At 52.4% G+C, this 18,654-nt stretch overlaps 1 protein-coding gene across 2 annotated transcripts in view; it reads left to right on the top strand.

Moving 5' to 3' along the window:
• Positions 1 to 2,975: 2,975 nt before the first annotated feature.
• Macrod1 (mono-ADP ribosylhydrolase 1) overlaps positions 2,976 to 18,654 on the top strand; it is a 140,211-nt gene continuing 124,532 nt past the window's right edge. The window contains exons 1-3 of one of the 2 annotated variants that reach the window (XM_055610506.1): positions 2,976 to 3,394; positions 11,353 to 11,454; positions 12,164 to 12,280. In XM_055610506.1, the coding sequence (XP_055466481.1) occupies positions 3,103 to 3,394; positions 11,353 to 11,454; positions 12,164 to 12,280 (511 nt within the window). In that variant the 5' untranslated portion in view covers positions 2,976 to 3,102. The remainder of the gene's footprint in view (positions 3,395 to 11,352; positions 11,455 to 12,163; positions 12,281 to 18,654) is intronic. The other variant, XM_055610507.1, reaches the window with a different exon arrangement.

The following is an 18,654-nucleotide window of genomic DNA, read 5'->3' as shown; positions in this document are numbered from 1 at the left end:
GGTCTTCTAAACACAGCAGGACCGAAACACATATGAATCCACAGAGAATGGCAGTACACACAGGGCCTACATGATTCTGGGCCAGATGGGATCCTAGCGCCGAGGAGGAAATGGACACCGGCCCCATCCCTAACCTAGAGCTATCAGCAGTTGACAACTGTTCATAAAGGAAAAATACTTTTTCTCCAGTGGAATCACACTAAACACCACTATTAGGCTCCACAGTAGATTGCAAACACCAAACAAACTCAATGGCATTTTTGGAGGTTTCTTATCTCATAAAGCTTTGTCTGGGCATTAATTTTATTTGTTTTTCTTTCTTGTTTTCCCTTATAGATATTTGATATGTATAACCTGGTTTCTCATGTTGTATTTTTATGGGATTTCTGTGTGTGTGAATATGTATGTTTCTGCATAGATAGTGTGTTTCTGGCTTTTTATGCTTTTTTCTTTGTCTCTTTCTCCTAGTTGTTTGTTTGCTTGTTCCTATTCCAGGTTTTTGTTGGTGGTGGGGTTCCAGACAGGGTTTCTCTTTGTAGTCCTGACTGTCCTAGACTCACTTTGTAGACCAGGCTGGCCTCGAATTCACAGAAGTCCACCTGCCTCTGCCTTCCAAGTGCTGGGATTAAAGGTATATGCTACCATGCCTGGCTTCAGTTTGTTTTTATTTTATCTTGTTATTTTTTATTTTGTAGATGCCTGTTTGTATTCTAAGGAGAGAAAGGGTTCGGATATGGGTGTGTGGAGAGTCAGGAAGGATCTGGGAGGAGTTGGGGAAGGGGAAACTAATAAGAATATATTGTGTGAAAAATATTTTCAATTAAGAAAAAAAAACGAGGACTGTACCTAGTGTGCACTACCTGACAGGGGACTTTTTTCCAGAAAGTTTGAGGCATCAAGCCCCAACGGATATGGATTTCAGGCCCTAAGTAGAAGGAAGCCTTCTTAGGAGCCAAATGTCTTTTGGGCGGGACCTTGCCTTTTCCCAGAGTCCTCTGGAGGATGTAAAGGCCCTTCAAGCTGCCCACATCCTAACCCCTGGAACCTGTGAATTTAACCTCTTAACAAAGGGAAACTGAGGCTACAAACCAGCTGATTGTGGGCAAGTATGGACTTTGTCCTGGATACAGACAGGGCCAGTGTAATCACAGCCTTGGAAATGGTAGACAGAGAACCAGAGAGCAAGGCCCCCTGCCACATAAGAGACAAGAGAAGCCAGGCTTACAGGCTACAGGAAAGGTTCTGCAGGAAGGCTCATTGACCACTGGCCACTGGAAAACCCTGGGACAAGCTCCCTTAGAGCTTCCAGGAAGGAATGAAGCCAGAGGCATGTAATTCTGGTGACTCATGCCAGATTCTTGTCTCATAGAACTTATGACGACAGATCTGCATTGTTTGGGTTGCCAGATCTGTAGCGATGTTTTAGGAGGAGATTCTCTTGCTTTGATCTCTTGCCTTTTTGTTTTGTTTTTCAGGAACTAAATATTTGTTTGTAAAATTTTGGGACTGTGGCCTGGAGAACTGGCTCAGCCACTAAGGCTCACAATAACAATTTGTAAATAAATTTTATGTATAGCAGGGTGGTGGTGGCACATGCTTTTAATCCCCAGCATTTGGGAGGCAGAGACAGAAGGGTCTCTGTGAGTTTAAGGCCAGCCTGCTCTACAGAACAAGTTCCAGGACAGTGAGGGTAACAAAAAGGCATGTCTCAAAAAAAAAAAAAAAAAAAAATTAAAAATTTTTGTATGTTTGGGTGTTTTCCTGCATATAGGTCTATGTACCACTTTGATGCCTGGTGCCTGGGAAGGCCAGAAGAGGGTGTGGCCTCCCTTGGCACTGGAGTTATAGATGGTTTTGAGCCACAACGCCCGCACTGCAAATGTAACCCTGATCCTCTGCAACAGCAGCCAGGGCTCTTAATTGTCGAGCCATCTCTCCAGTCCCAGGATTTAAATCTTCTCTCTCTTTTTTCTTTTTTTGCTTTGTTTTGTTTTTCAGATAGGGTTTCTCTGTGTAGCCTTGGCTGTCCTGGAGCAGGCTAGCCTCAAACTCAAAAAAATCCGCCTACCTCTGCTGCTCTGAATGCTGGGAGTACAGGCATGTGCCGCCGTGATGGCTTTTTTTTTTTTTTTTTTTTTTTTAATAAAAAGCAGGGTCACACTGAGTAGCTCTGGCAACAAGCTCTCAAGTAGACCAGGCTGGTGTGGAGTAGTGGCTAACTCCTGCTCCTCCTCCGGCCTCCCTCTGCCTCTATAATGTTGGGATTACCAGCATTTGTCATTAGGGAAAATGAGGGGGGAAATTACCTTAGTTCACCAGAGAGTGCTCCTGGGCACCCAGATTTTCTTTTCTTTTTTTTTTTTTTTCCTTTTCTTTCTCTTTTTATATTGATTGATGGATTGACTGGGACTGAGTTTAGCTACGTGGCTTCCCTGTAGTCAGTCTGGCTTTAAGCTTTCCTAGGATCCTCCCGCCTTCTGCCTCCCAAACGCTGGGGTTTTAGGTATGCACTACCATGCCTGGCTTAGCACCCAGGTTTCTGCCTTTCAAATCTCGTCACTGCTTTGCTGGTTACTCTGGACTTCAGTAGGCGTTGCTTGGCCCTTGGAGTTTGCCGCCCAGCTCGAGAGAAGTCGCCCAACCTGACACATTGGTCTGCCGCACATATCACCTCCCCTTGGCTGAGGAATCTGAGGCTGCTGTGGACCAGATGTGGTGAACTGTGGAGCGGCCGGTCTCTCTGCCGCAAAACACGCGGTAGGGACAGAGTTGAGTTTGAGCTACGGCAGCTCAGCGGAAAAACCCGGGCGCCGAGTGCTGGGCCGAGTCACTGAGCTTCAGGAGGTTGGCTGCGGCCCCAGCCCGGAGGACACAAACAGGCTGGGTGCGTACGAGTGTGTACGAGTGCGTGAGCGCAGTGGCCCGACCCGGACTACAAGTTCCAGGGTGCCCAGCGGCGCGCCGCCCGCGGTCTCTAAGCAGGTCGCCACGAGCTGGCACGCGCCACTCTCGTCCCAGAGTAAATAAGGGACCGAGTGCGACTCTCCGGAGCACCGTAAATAGTGTCCGAGTGGGCGGGGAGCCGCCCGGCACCGCCTGCTCATGTCGCTGCAGAGCCAAGTGTCCGGCCGCCTGGCACAGCTGCGCGCGGCGGGGCAGCTGCTGGTCGCCCCGCGCCCCTGGCCCGGCCGCTCGGCGGGTGGCCCGCGGCCCCGCGGCAGTGCTTGCGGTCCTCTGGTGGCTCTGGGCGCGCACGGCTACTGCGCGTGGCTCTCGGCGGGAGTTGGGGCTTGGGGGGCGGCGGGCCGTGGAGCCCGGGTGCGCACCTGGGCCCCCCTAGCCATGGCCGCGAAGGTGGACCTGACCACCTCCACCGACTGGAAGGAGGCCAAATGTAAGTTTGAGCGCAGGGCGTGGGCCTCCCCGGCAGAATGGCACCCCACGAGCACCCGAGACGTTTGGGACGTTTCCCCCCCCCACCCCGCCCCAGCCCACAGCCATGCCCAGCTCCCACACCAGGCCACCCCTTGACCAAGCGAATGGGGAAGGCGGCCCACCCCCCAGATCGTCTGGGACCTGCCACCTTCCTCCATGCGCAGGAGGGAAACTGAGGCCCAGAGTCCACTTCCCCAGGGTCAGGGTCAGAGTGTGCTGAGGCAAAGTGTGGAATCTTGGCCTGCTAGGCAGATCAGATAGCCCCAAGAGTGGCAACTCGGGTGCCAGCCTCTCTGCGAGTACGGTAGGAGCCCGTTTTGCCCTCCTGTTGGCTTCTGGCCCCTTGCCAGCACTTTGTCCCCTTCTTAGGGAAATGGGCTTAGAGAACTTGGAAAGCAGGCTGACATCAGGCATGAGCTGATGAGAATTATTAAGAATGAAATTATTTCTCCTCCTGGACGGCATGCCAGGAAAAGGCCATGGGTCCCGGACAATGAGTCTCTAGCTGGAACGCAAAGTGCAGAGTCCCAAATAGCCCGTGTGGCAAGGCAGCGCAGCTGCTCCTGCCCTTCAGCGCCAGTCCCTCCCCTATGGCTCTGAGCTGCTAAGGCGCCTGCCTCATTGGCTAGTCTGCTGGTGGGCGGGACCACGGGGACTAGGCCACCTGGGTCAAGCAGAGCTGAAGGTAACCTCAGATTGGGACTTTTTAGAAAAGAACTTCTCTCTGTGGTTTGAGTTGCATGTCTGTTCAGGATCCTAAAGCGCTTGACTGTCCTGTCTGGGAGCAGACGGAACTTGCCACTCCTTCATCCTTGGCTAAATTGGGGGCTAGCCCAGAACTGCAGCAGAGGGAATTACTGTCCCTCCTTAGTGTCCTGCTTTCTCATGGGGATCAGCAACTGAGGGAGGTGGCAGAGAGCTGGGATAGTACCATATCTAGTGTAGGGTCTGCCTCTGTTTCCAGATTTCAGCCCTCCTTCCCTTAGCTCCCCTTTCCTTGGGGACCCTAAAAACCAGCCCAACCTGGGAAAGCTGATGGGACCCAAGGCCCTTCAACTGCTGGACTGATGCTGAGTTTTCTCCCTTTCCGTGCCAAGCTGGGTCTGTGTGAGCCAGGCAAGATGGTCCCTGAGGCTGTGGAGACTCATCTCTGTGCTTTCCATTTCCAGTGCTACTGCACTTTTAGGCTTTTGCATGTGTTCTGGCGATCAAACCCAGGTGTCCAGGCTTACATAGCGCGTGTGTGTACCCACTGAGCCATCTCCTGGGACCTCATTCAGTAAACTTTTACCTCATGCCCTAGGGGGCCCAGCTCTGTAGGACTCAGCAGAAAGTGGTCAGGCAACAGTCTGTCTAGTGGAGACAGCTATTGACACAGGATGATGTCCTGTAGGCACTATGAAGAAACTGGTGGTTGGTGTCACCTGAGCTGGGAGGTCAGAGGACCTGAGGCAAAGCAGCTGGCTGGGGAAGGCATTCCAGATTCAGAAGATGGGCTAGATTTGGAGGAGGTAGTCCCATTGTGACCAAGGGCGTCCCGAGGCTGCAGTGACAGTGGCTGGCAGGTGATACTGGGTAACTCATGTCTTAGTTACCTAGTGTGTGGAAGAGGCTACTCCAAGCCTCCATGACCAGGCTCTAGGCATGGAAATGTGGGGGTAGTCTGGTCCAAAGACTTCCTTTTATTTGTTTGAGTTTTGGTTATTTGAGACACGGTCTCTCTGCGGTAGTCCTGTCTGTCCTGGGGTTTGTTATGTACACTAGGGTGGCCTCAAACTCACCGAGATCTACCTGCATCAAAGACTTTGTTTGTTTGTTTGTTGTAAAGAAAGAAAGAGAGAAAGAAAAAAAGAGAGAAAGAAAGAAGCCTAGGGTTGGTGACACATGCCTATAATCACAGCATTTGCTTGGCCAGAGGCAGGCAGATCTCTCTAAGTTCCAGGCCAGCCTGGTTCACAGAGCAAGTTCTAGGCCAGCCTGGGCTATATAATGAGACCCTGTGTCCAAAAACGAAACAACAAAGTCTTCTTCTATAGCCCAAGCTGGCCTGTTCTCACTCTGTATGTAGTCCACACGTACATATTATGACAGTAATATCATAATATCTCCTGGGTGATCTTCTGTCAAAGCCTGGCACACAGTGATTAGACTCCCATTAGACTGATGCAGAGGCAGTGTAGGGTGAAAAAAATGTAATAGCAGTGGGTGTGAAAACTCCAGAGCCCATAGGCAGGGCCTCCTCACCCTGCGGGAGAGCCAAGGCACAGTCTTGGGGCTGCTTGGTGGCACATGTTCTCACCAGGGCAGCCCACGAGCTGGTTTTTGCATGGCTGTGACCATAATAATCCCATTTAAGGGGGGAGGGGGGAGCAAAGATCTATTTTTGGTTATTGGTTGCAGAAGGTCTCCTGGCACAAGGCACCATGGTGGTGCATACCTGTGATCCTAGCACTCTGAAGTAGAGGCAGGAGGGTTGTTGTGAGTTGGAGACTGGTATAAGCTATATAGCAAGGACTATGTTACCTGGCAAGACTGTCACAAACAAACAACAAACAAAGCAATCATGGTGGCAGGAGGGAGGGACAGACGAAGAAGCAGAGAGTGAGGCAAGAAGTAAGGCCTAAGGCATAGCCTGCAAAGACCAGCTCCTGGTTCTACCAGCCAGCCCCTACCTTAAGACCAAGCCTTTGAAGCCTGTTGGAGGCTTTCAGATTCAAAGCATGATCTCAGGTAGCAGCCTGCAGGCAGACAGCAGGAGGGCAAATGAGAGGCAGGAAGGTAAACATCAGTGCTTAGGAAGGGCTCAACACTCCCAGAAGAATATCCTGCGTTTGGGCTGGGCCCTGTCCATTGCATGGTCCAGCTGGAGAGGTCTCGCTCCTTCTTCACCTCCATGTTGGTCGTCTGCTTCTCTGGATTCATCTTCCACAACAGGACAGCCACTAGGCTGGATCCCCTCATCAGATATGTAGGCTTTTTGTTTTTGAGACAGTGTCTCCTGTAGCCTAGACTGGCCTCTAACTCCATGTATCCCATTTAAGGAAAGAAAGAAGAAAGGTTTTTTATTGTTGTTGTTGTTTCTGTGTTTTGGCTCATGGTTGCAGAAGGTTTCCGTGCACAAGACATGGAGAAGTAGCTCAGGTCATGGTGGTACAAATCTTTGAGCATCTGATCCTCCTGCCTATTCATTATTCCGAATGCTGAGATTACAGGTGTGCACCAACAAGCCTGGTTTATATGATCTTGGGGACCGGACCAAGTGCTGAGCCATGCAGCTTTGTTGGTGCATATTTCTGTCAGATCTGATTATACTGGTTAACCTAATCCCCTTGGTTCTTGGGTGCCACTATGCCCTTCTCCCAACTAGGACCTGTTTAGAAGACTGGGAATAGGAATTGGAGAGATGGCTCAATGGTTCAGAGCCCTGATTGTTGTTGTTCTTTTTGTTTTGTTTTTCAAGACAGGATTTCTTTGTGCTTTAGCTGTCCTGGACTCACTTCATAGACCAGGCTGGCCTTGAACTTACAGAGATCCATCTGCTTCTGCCTCCCTGAGTGCTGGGATTACAGGTGTGCACCACCATGCTTGATCTGATTGTTCTTTTAGGACGACTTGGGTTCATCCTGATGTGGTGGTGCACACTTGTAATCCCAGCACTCAGGGAGGCAGAAGCAGGTGGACTGCTGTGAGTTTGAGGCCAGCCTGGTCTACAAATCGAGTCCAGGACAGTCAAGGCTACACAGAGAAACTGTCATAGAAACAAAGCAAAACAAAACAGAAGAAGAAGAGGAGGAGGAGGAGAAGAAGATAAGGATAAGGATAAGGATAAGAGGAAGAAGAAGAAGAAGAAGAAGAAGAAGAAGAAGGAGAAGGAGAAGGAGAAGGAGAAGGAGAAGGAGGAGAAGAAGGAGAAGGAGGAGAAGAAGAAGGAGAAGAACTACTACTACTACTACCTGGGTTCAATTTTTAGCACTTACATAGAGGTTCACAACCACCCCTAATTCCAGTTCCAAGGGATCCAGTGTCCTCTTCTGGCCTCTGAAGGCACCAGGTATGCATTTGGAGCACACACATACATGCAGGCAAAATACTCATACAATAAAATAAAATAAATCTAAAAAAAAAAAAAATTCCATCAAAGACTGGATGCTGGGTGGTGGTAGAGCACGCCTTTAATCCCAGCACTCGGGGAGGCAGAGGCAGGCAGATCTCTGTGAGTTTGAGGCCAGCCTGGTCTAAGCATGTTTTCCAGGACAGCCAGGGCTACATAGAGAAACTGAGGTTCAAAACAACAACAGACTGGAAATATTCACAGTGAAAGGCAGTTGGCTTACGGGGACTTAGCTGCGGCCATCAGGAACATCGTTTGCCTTTTTGTCCTATGCTAGGGCAGAACTGTGTACCAAAGAGAGAAGGAATATTGGTGCCATCAGAATTCAGGGAGTCCGGGGTCACCGTTTCATGCTTCCTGAGCCTCTTTCTTCATCTGTGAAATGGGGCCAGTAGCTCCTGCTGTTGTGTTGGAGTCACATTAGAGTGGCAGCATACAGAGCTGCCACTTTCCTCATCCCTTCCAAGGCTCCAGTCCTCTGTGCTGGGCTCTCACAGACCACCTGCACTCCCTCTCCCTGGTGGCACATGGTGAGGGTCCGGTGCCTCAGCCGCAGATACTGTTGGAGGGGCCAGGACTCACTGAGGACCCGGGGACTCTCATCTCAGTGACAATGTCTCTGAAGGGTCTGCCAAGCCAGCATATCATTCAGGCACACCTGAGAACTGGGGGTGAGGGCCTCTCCTCCGTGTCGGGATGCAGTCTCGGCATACCCCAGTGTGTGTGGAGGCAGGTCCAGAGCTGCTGTGGCCTTCATGCTCCGTTCACTGCTTGTGCCATAGTCTTGCATGAGTCGCTGCTCCTGGGGACCGGTGAGCACAGGTGATTAATGCCACAGAAGTCGCACACTGCTGTGTTCGGGTGACTACCTTATCAGCTGTGCCCACCTGGTGTTCTGCAGACTCAGCCCCCCTTCCCCCAGGCCCAGCCTCTCATCTCTCAGAACGACGTCTTGCACAGTGCCATAAAGATACTTCTTAAAACACATCATTGAATTCCCGTTTGCCTGGCACGCTTTATGGCTCTGGCAGAGCTTGCTTCCTCCTGCCCAGCTTTTGTGCCCACGAGCCTCTGGAAGCTTAGTCTGGGGTCAGGCTTCCCCATCAAAATTTACTGCGAACATCTTTTTACAACACCTGTCTCAGTGAGCCGTGAAATACTCTCGCCTCTTCAAAAATGAAAGAGAATGAAAATGCATGTTTTACATCTTTTATAAAAAAATAAAACCCACTTGTGCTTTAAGTCTGCATCTGACTTGGAGGAAGGAGATGGGCAGTGACTCCTGTGTGGGGCAGAGGAGGCCTGAGAGGTGACCCTAAAAGATGAAGCTAAGCTGAGGAACAAGTGTGTGGGCTTTGGGGCAGAGAAGCAGCTCAGGCAGCTGTGTGACATTCAATACTCAGGAACCTGCCATGGCCATGATCTTGTTTGGAGATGGGAACACAGTACTGGTGTGCTGGCCTTTATTTGTGTCTAAGGTAGCCAGGGCTGGCCTTAAATTCCTGATCCTCCTGCCTCTCCCTGGCAAATGCTGGGATAACAGTTGTGTGCCACCATACCTGGCGCACGTTGGCTTTTTGGGATTGTGTATTTGGGGCTGGGCACTGATAGGGACAGACTGACAGGTTGTCCCTGAGGTTGGTGTAGTGATTGGTGGCAGAGACAGGGTGCAGTCTCTTGGAAACAGTGCTCTGTTTGGAATCCATTGGATCAAGTGGGCCTTGTGAGCTGTGGCCACTCAAACCAGGATATCAGGGTCACAAAGCACAGATCCATACCAGGTTTCTTTACCTAGGTGTGGCAAGGACTGGATCATTCTGCCTCTCCTCTAAGGGGGTGACATCTGTCAGATGTGTCTGCCAGAGGTCTAGGTGTCCTTGAGCAATGGGACTCATTTCATAGGGTGCGAGGGTTGGTCCCAGCCTGACCACCTCAACAGCGCCTGTAGGTAGTCTGCAGTGGCTGGCAAGCAGTTGGTCAGTGTCACCACATCTTGGTGCCAGCTCCTGGTCCAGCCAGCTGGAAGCATCCACGCTTGATTGTGCCAAGGTTCAGGGTGTCTTTGGTCATGGTTGCACACAGTAACTACATTGAGGAGCTAAATAATGGCCAAAGCTCTCCCTGCCCTGCTCTTTATCTGAGGAAGGCTTTCTACTCTCACATCCCGTGGTGCTACAAAGGCGTTACACTGCAGCCCTGCTTTCTTCTTCTAAAGCTGGAGTTGGGCGTTGAACCTAGGACTCACGCATGCTAGCTAAGCACATTACCTCTGAGCCAATGTTCTCAGCCCATACACTGGATCTTGATGGCAGACCTTCAGCATCTGGATGCCATGGAGGGTAGACTTCATCTCTGACCTAGAGAAGGAAACTGAGGCTCAGGCTGTGACTTGCCCTCGAGTATAGTGGGAGCCAAGGAAGAATGAACCCATCATGTGGCTTCTCTCCACCCCTCTGTGACACGACTTCACTCTGCTCAGGCTGTTCCAGCTTCCCATCACATCAGCCCCAAATGCTCCTTCTTGCCTCAGTGCTTCTGCACAGGCAGCTCCTGATGGCTCAGCCTTCAGGTCTCAGCTCTCCACTGAGTCATCCTTGGACCCTCTGTGCACTGTGCTGGTGGTGAACAGGGTAGCTCCTCACGTGCGTCTTATTGGTCAAGGTCCAGGAAGAAACATACATAAGCCAAGGCTTGGTGGGGAGTGGAAAAGGGAATGGAGAGGGTAATGAGAAGGGGACTGGAAAGGAAAACTATTATCCCACGTATAGCAGGTGCAGAGGCCTCGGGCAGGCGATCAACTAGGTCTTTGAGGAACAGGTTGGTAAACTGCCAGGTCAAAGGGTGCGGGAGTTAATTAGATTTGGAGACGGGAGTCAGTTAGGTAATGCTCTTAGGTCTGGAGGAGGGTTGGAACCCAGCGCCTTGCGAAAGCACCCTACTAGCTGGTCTACATCCCCAAACTCGACTTCTACCTGCTTTCGGATGCCATTTGGGTTCTTTCATGTGACCTTTGCTGTGTGCTGTCCCCTCTCTGGTAATAGTGAGGGCCACAGCATTCTACCAGCAGGTGTTTGAAGGAACCTGGCTGGACTGAGCCTAAGTGTATAGATGGCCTTTTGCCAGCAGGGGGAGTCTGTGAGCCACGAGCCTGGATTAAGCTGTTAGAGAGATGCCCCTGAGGTGACGAGAGAAGGCCTGACATTGGGTAGAGGGAAGGCCTGTGAGCACATGGGGGCCTGGGTCCTTACCAGCCTGAGTGACCTCAGGCTGCCTCCCAAGTCTCTGCTGCCTCATCTATGAAAATAGGAACATTTGACCACAAGCTGGGAAGATGCTGACAGTAGGCACCGGATCTGCTGGACTCTGTCTTCGAGGACCCTAGTCTTGCTGTTAGTGACACTGTGACTGACAAGGGACAGAGCATCTTTAGCCTTCCTGGCTTAGTGTGTTTGAGTTTGAAGTTGTCCTGCAAGGAGCATCTTACCCCTACAAATGAAGAGATGAGGGACCTAGAGAAATGTTTCGGTGCCAGGAAGTGGCCAGGTTGAATTCTATTGGGGCCTCAATGGATAAGACAGTACTTCAGTCACCCTGGACCTCCATTTACCTTCTTGAACAAAGACAGTAGGACATGATGTTGTGGAGTCTACAGTGGCTCTGTCTGTAAGGGCCGAGGGAAGCAGGCTGGTGGGATTGGGTTGCACCCTCGGACTCAGCAGGAGTCCTCAGGAGGAAGAGGCCCAGGCAGGACTGCTCTTTGCCCTGCCATACTGACTCTCTCCTTCCTACCTGTCCCGCCTCTGCAGCCTTTTTGAAGGGCCTGAGTGACAAGCAGAGGGAGGAGCACTACTTCTGCAAGGATTTCATTAAGCTGAAGAAGATCCCCACATGGAAGGAGACAGCGAAAGGTAGGTCCCACTCCCTGGGCATTGCAGGAGAATGGCAGGGAGGATCTGCCAGAAGCATCTAGGAGTACCAATTGAGTGCTCCCTGCATCCAGGCTCTCTGCATGTGTCACCTCATTTCATTATTAACACTGCCTGGGGCCAGTTTGCTTTTCCATCTCATGACAGCATTAGGAAGCCAGCTCCAGACTACATAAGCCATCTACCTCTGGTAACTCAGTTACTGGGAACTGGGATCTGATGCCATGATGCCCTTGCTTACAGGGGCATGCTGGGGAACTTCTGAGCCCCAGAAGTACAGGTGGGATAACCCATGACCTGCGGCAAGCCACTTATCCCGTCTTAGCCTCTGCTGTGATAGTTATAAAATGGAGTGTGTGAAGCCAGGCGTGGTAGGGCATTCCTATAATCCCAGCACTTGGGAAGTAGAGGCAGGAAGATGAGGAGTTGAAGGCCAGTCTTGGCTATGTAGCAAGTTTGAGACCAGCTGTCCCAAATAACAGGAAAATAAAAGGGGGGGTGTGCTATCACTAAAGCTTCCTGGAGCATTGTTGTAAAGGCCTTGTGTCCACACAGTAGTGCACATTCGGTGTAGGATGTCGTCACCAGCATCAGTGGTCCCTATTCTTTAGGCTCTTTGCTCCCGGGTTCTGGCTGAGACACTCTTCAGTGAAGGCCCTCTGTGTGATCCCCCTGGCTCTGTCTGTTCCAGGGGTGGCTGCAAAGGTAGAGGACCCCAAGTATAAGAAGGACAAACAGCTGAATGAGAAAATCTCCCTGTTCCGCGGGGACATCACCAAGCTGGAGGTGGATGCCATTGTCAACGCTGGTGAGTGACTGGCCTGAGTCAGAGGCCTGAGGGGGGGAGGAGGCGCTCGTCACCTTAGGCCTGATTGCTGTGCCAAAAAAAACGGGTGGGCGCCACTTGGCTCCAGAGAGCCTTCCACTTGCTGGTGTGGATGGCCTGCTGGCGCCACAGGAGTTCAGTGTGGCGGACACTTGGGCTCTTTTCCTTTTGAAGCCCTGACCTGTCTTGTGGGTCCACCTCCCTCTGCCAAGCTGCCTTGCAGCTCTGAGGCCCATTAGCAGTGGGGATGGGGGAGAGCTTGGCTGGACCAACGCCATACTTCCCTGCCTCTGAGATGGAGGCCAGAGCCAGCGCTCTTCATTCTAGGGTGGGGGTAGAGACAGCGGCTGCTTCCCCACCTCCACTGGCCCTGCCTCACTCCACACCTGGCCAGGTGAGGGAGCTCAGGGAGGGAGGGGAAGGTGCAGAGATGTCCCTACAGCCCCCCTGGCAGCTCTCCAGAGCCTGGGCCGGGAGCTGCTCAGCTTCCTATGTGTATTCTCTTCTTGCTGGCTCCGAGGTTTATTGTGATGAGCAGAGTGGAGGCAGCTGCTTCTCTGGGGTAGGGAAGAAGGCGGTGTTTGTCTGGCTGAGGTCAAGAGGCTCTGGGAAGGGCTCTGGAGTCTCCAGGAACTGGTGTCTAGGGTTAGTAAATCTAGCATGTGCAGTGCATAGGAACTTCCTGGAACAAGGTCAAGTGGCTTCTCTCCCTTCCGTATACAACCACCAGGAACTACAGCAGGCACGAGAGGTGTCTTTTCCTATGATTCTGTGAACATCAGGGCAGAGCTCCTAGCATAGAATTGCAACTCACAGGAAAAACTCCATCATATCAGCCCCCTCCCCTGTGCAGCCCAGGGCACCCCAGGTGCTTCTGGACCCCCTATCATCCTCTGGCTCTCAGCAGTTCTTCCTGACCTCAGCCTTGACAAGGGAGTAGGTCCTTCTGGGACTCTAGAACAGGGGAGCTGCTGATGCTGTCAATGCCTCCTTGGCTCCCTTAGTAAGCAGAAGTGGCTGCTTGCGTTTGTGATCTGGGCAGCACTGTTGTCAGTGTTTCTAGTCTGGTGTTTGCAGAGGTGTAGCACTTGCCCTCACACTGCTTGTCTCAGGCACTCAGGTGATGGATGGGTGGCACTCAATGCCAGAGAGAGCTTGGGTTAGCTTTGCTTTTCTGCATGTCTCCCTGCTGTACCTGACATGTTAGGGAGGTGGCAGGGAGTCGATGAATCTGAGCGAAGACTGCCTTGTCTGGGTTTGCACAATTGCCCTGGCACTTGGCCCTGCCAGTCACTGCTGAAGGTATAGGAGGCACACAGTGGTTCTTTCCCCGCCAAGCTGTAAAATGGACAGTGGAAAAACAGGTGAGATCCTGGGCAGTCTGGCTGGTGAACAACGGTGGGCTCAGGGACCAAGGTAAGCATCTTAGGATTCATGGAACAGGAGAGGGCTCTGGAGGCTGGGGCATGGTGCGTGGATCGGCTTTGCAGTTCTCTCCCTGAGGAGCACTCCGGCGCTAGCTGAGCTGGCTGTCCTGGCCAGGCTGGTGGCCCTGTTGGCCATGCTTCCCCTAGGACCTGGCATCCTTGCACCTGTCTGGCTTCTTTCTGTCTCTGTACAATGGGGATGGTGAAAAGTGACCCAGCAGGTTCTTGGGGACACGTAAGGTGGGGATGACACTCATTTACCACCTGCATGGGAGCCAAGGGTTCAGCACCTGCACTGGTGGCCCCGTCACACATGCTGAGTGCCGATCCAACAAGGCCAAAGACTTGATGGCTCCTGTAGATGACCGCGTCCCTTCTGCTTGCCTTAGTGGACCTAACACCTTTTAGTGTGTTTCCTTGAGACCTTTTTAGAGAAAGAGCCGTGATCAGGATTCAGAACCCTTCCAGAACGGCAAGCAGTGGCCGAAGCAGGTGTTGGACAAGGGTCTCCCATACAGAGCCTGCATCCCTAGTGTTTGGTGTGGTGTTGGCACTGGTCAGAGGAGTGTTCCTCAGTGGCCTTGGCTCCCTCCGCAATGCCCTGGGGTCTTTTGGGCCCTGGCTTCACCCTGGCACTGTCACCCACCAGGGGGCAGCAGAGATTGCGCTTCCGAGGAGCCCATAAATCAGCCTTTATTAGTGAAATAAAAGTCGCAGGCAATGTGGGGCTTTTCAGGGCTGCATAAATCTGCGTCCGAGCCTCGTGAAACCCATATGTGCTTAATTCATATGTAAAGTTTCAAGCAGGAAGAGAATGCGTGTCCATTAAATTCTATTTGACTTGATTATAATCATTAGCCGTGAATAATTGCTTCTCATTGCCGACCGCAGAGCCACCACAATAGGGGAGAGGAGAGAGCAATTATCTGGGGGTGGGAATTTTTGAATTTTTATTTTTGAAGCCAGGGGCAGCACTGGCCTGTGGGCATTCGATGGCCTGTGGAGCAGCGTGGCCTGGGAGTGGCTGGGGTCTTGAAGTCCCACCAGGGCTTTCATACTGTGTGTGTGTCCAGCCTCATTCCGTTCTCACTTTGTGTCTGTTTCCAGATGGGCAGGAGTGTCTCCCTGGGCCTCACAGCAGCTGCAAGAACATGGAGGAGAGGGAGCTCGAGGGGCCCTGTGAGGAGATGGGGAGGGTGGAGCCTTACCCCGATGCTGAGAAAAGGGAAGTTTAAGGAGAGAATCTCTAGATCGTAGGCATCTCTGTCCCTTGGTAGCAGACTCAGGGAATGCTTGCAGAGGGCAGGGCCAGGCCCTCCCCTGTTACTCCCACCCCCTGCCCCCATCTTTCTACTGGCCACCTGGCACTTTGAAGCCCAGGACCGATTTTACTGCCATCTTAATGGCACGTGTACCGTGACTGGCATGTGTGAGATGCGATGCGATGTTGCACCTGTGTGTCTGTGATATGATGTGTGCTGTGTGGCAGGGGTGGAGGCCTGGAGAGAAAAGGAGAAATGCCTGGCTGGTAAGTGGCAGGGCTTCAGGTCACAGGGGCAAGCCAAACTCACTTAACTTTCCCCACAGCCGCCCCACGGGCTGATGGCCAAGGCCACATGCTAGGGCAGCGCCCAGGAGAGCCTCAAGCTCTTGCCATCTGTTGGCCATGGCTCCTGCCCACAGGGGTATGCCACATCCATCTTAATTAAATTGACTGCCACACTGGCAAGATAAGCTAGGGAGCCCCTGTGGCCACTCCCTCTCTCAGGCACTGGAGATGCTGGGGGCAGTGCCTGTCTTTCTAGCTTGTCCTCTGACCTGGGACTGTGTCTGGGGGGAGCTTAGGTCTGGGTTTCTCCACTTGGGGAGGGAGGTGTTGTGGCTTTCACAGTGCTTGGGTCTTCTCTCTGCCTCAGGGGATATGACCCCATGCCCGGCGTCTGTGGGCGCCTGTGCCTGAGATGGCTAAGCCCCAGGCAGGAAGTCCGGACACAAAGACCCTCATTCTTGGCCAGCCCAGGGGGTCCAGTGGCCTGGCTTTGGCCTCAGAGTCATCTCAGGGCAGAACATACATGAATGTCACACTGTATGCAGAGACACAACCATTTTTCTCTTCAGAGCAATCTCAGGCTCTGCATGTGTGTCAGGCCTCTGAGACCTTTGGGGTGGGACCTGGGGGCTCCTGCCAGCACCTCCCTACCCTCTGGTCCTCATCTGAAAACTGCCATTATCCTCAGCCGCAGCCTGTGTGGGAGTGAGGATGACACATGTTTAGGCCTGACACACAGAGGGCCCCAGTAAATTAGTCCTGGGGAAGTCAGGAGCAAGAGCCGCTAAGTAGAATATAATGTGACACAGCGCCGGGAGGGAGGTTTGAGTAAAGTGTGCGTGAAACCGCAGGGACCAATTAATTCTGTAAGGAGGTGGCTGGAGGTGAGGTGGGTCAGGGAGGCCTTTGAGGGGCCTGGGTTCTGGGGCCTGGCCTTAAAAAAAAAAAAAATGGGTGGGAAGCCATGTCTCACAGCGACAAGCTGGCCTGGCAGGGAGACTTTTAAGCTGCTTATTTATTTAAAATAAGGCACTAGTGGTGCGCTGCTTCTTTAAGTCCTCGGGCTTTGATTTGTGAGAGCCTGCCCGCCCCTTGTCCCCGCCCCCACCCCACCATCCCTAAAGCCCTTGCTTCTGCTCTGAAGGGTAGTGGAGCCTGGTGAATACAAGAGCCTGCAACACTGAGCGCCCGCCCGCCACCAGTGAGCAGCCACCGAGTGCCCCGCCCTGCTCTGGCTGTCCCCTAGCCTGCCTAGGCTGGACAGGAGCGGGTGATTTAGAGACCGCCTTGATGGACTAGCAAGCAGGGGGCCGCAGGGACAGCGACTGCCTGGTGGGAAGTGATCTGACGCTAAACTGTCGCCGTAAATCGCTTTATCTGTCACTTCAGATTTAAATGTGTTTGCTGAGGCTTGCCGGCCGCCGACAGCAAAAAAAAAAAAAAAAAAAAAAAAAAAAAAAAAAAGCTCGGGCAGGGGCAGTGCTGGCCAGAGCAAGCAGAGCCAGGGAGCCACTATGGCAGCCTCTGCGTGGCCTGTTCAGCTTAGAACTGCAGGGCCTGTCTCTCGGCTGGTCGCCTCTCTCTCCTTTTCTCTTCCTCCCCCTCCCACCCTTTCTGCTTATCTTTCTCCCTTCCTCTCCATTCTCTAGCCCCTTCCCCTCCCTCTTCCTCATCTTCCGCCTTCCTCTCCTTTCCCCTCCTCTTCTCTCTTCTCCTTTCTGCTTCTCTTCTTCCCCCTTTCCCCATTCTTCCCCCTCACCCCTGTCAAATTTCCACTCAGTCTCCACTGCAGCTCAAACCCTCCTCCTCTTCAGCCCCCTCCCCCCTTTCCAGGTTCCATCCCTTCTATGTGTTGCCATTCACATACAGGTCTTCTTAGCCCTTCTTAGGTCTGGTAGATTGCATGTATGACCCACTCCGCCCCCAACATTCTGTAGGTGACAAGTTCTAATTCAGCGTCTTTGCTGGCTGCTGGGAAGTGAAGAATGGACAGTGAGCAGGTGCTTGCTTTGGGGACCACGATTTGCATTTACTTCCTGCTGTCCAGTTGTCTTGGGTTCTGAGTCCCAGCCCCCAGTACTGCCAGGAGTGCCCATCCAGGGCTGCCCTTGGCTGGAGGCCCCTGCTCCTTAGCAAGGAGGCCCCCACTTTACAGAGTAAGAGACTAAGGCTCACGCAGGATCTCAGAACCAAGTAAGAGTCGGGGCTCCAAGGTTGGTGTGCTGGCACAAATTTTTAATCCCATCACTCAGAGGTGGAGGCAGAGATGAGCTGATCTTTCTAAGTTCAAAGCCAGCCCTGACTACCTAGTGAAACCCTGTCCCAAAACCAGAGAAACAAGCCAAAACCCCTTGTCTTTGACCCTGTGGTTTAAAGGGATGCAGCCAGCTTTGCTTTTTCCACCAACCCCCACTGGTCACAGCCTGGTGTGGGAGCAGCATGGAGCAGGGAGGCCCCTCAGGTGACCTGAGATCCAGCAGCCTCCCTCCCCATGTCAAAAAGCACCGAGATGCCTGATGCCTCCAGAAGAGTGTGGCTCATTTCCACAAGGTCGAGCCATGTTATATAAATTCATAAATGATGGATCCCTTCTGAATTATTGAGGCTCCCTCCTGGGCCTTCAGGGCTTCGTCCAGTGAGGTGAACCTGACTGCTGGGTAAGACTTGGAGAGTCCCTGTTAGTTTCTTCTGCCTCCAGATCTGCTAATTTCCCACTGTGGGTCAGGACCCACCTGTCTGTTGTCCCCATGGGGAGAAAGGGGCATTCCCACTCCCCTGACCTGAGTTTTAGTTGACCTTTGGTGAATAAAAGTGACCCAGTGCTGTTGAGAGCTGGATGAATGGCAGGAGCCAGCTCTAGGACCCCTCTTTCTGATCCAGCCTGACCCCTACCCTGCGTCTCTGGGGCCTGGAGTAGTCTCTTGGTTTCATAGATATGGACAGAGGTTAACATTCATGGGCCTCTTCTGGGTTTCCTGGAAGTATGTGCGCCTCTGGCAGTGAGGAAAGAAACACAAGACTAGATGTTCCTACATGCAAAGTACTTGTAAGCCTTGTAGCAGAATATAGGTGAATAACTAGAACTCAGAGAGGGACGGTGACCTGCTCAGGGTCACACAGCAGGGAAGTGGCAGAGTAGCATCTCAAACCCAGGCCTCCTGCCTTCTATCTCTGGGCTACTATCACTAAACTTATGTCAGAAAGCCTTCTTCAGAGGGCTGTGACTTGCCCGTATGGAGTGGTGGCTGGAGAACATTCTGTCCTGGGCCTTCTGTCCTTGAGGCCACCTGCCCTCAGCTCCCGCACCTGTGCAGCTGCCCGTGTCCCTGATGCTGTCCCAAGCACCGAGCTTATGGGAATGTGTGTGTTTTGAAATTAAT

This window comes from Psammomys obesus, unplaced genomic scaffold (assembly GCF_907164565.1).
Source record: "Psammomys obesus unplaced genomic scaffold, mPsaObe1.curated_primary_1811, whole genome shotgun sequence".
Classification (NCBI taxonomy): Eukaryota; Metazoa; Chordata; class Mammalia; order Rodentia; family Muridae; genus Psammomys; species Psammomys obesus.
Note: the sequence above shows the minus strand (reverse complement) of the source record. Positions and strands in the feature narration are given on the sequence as shown.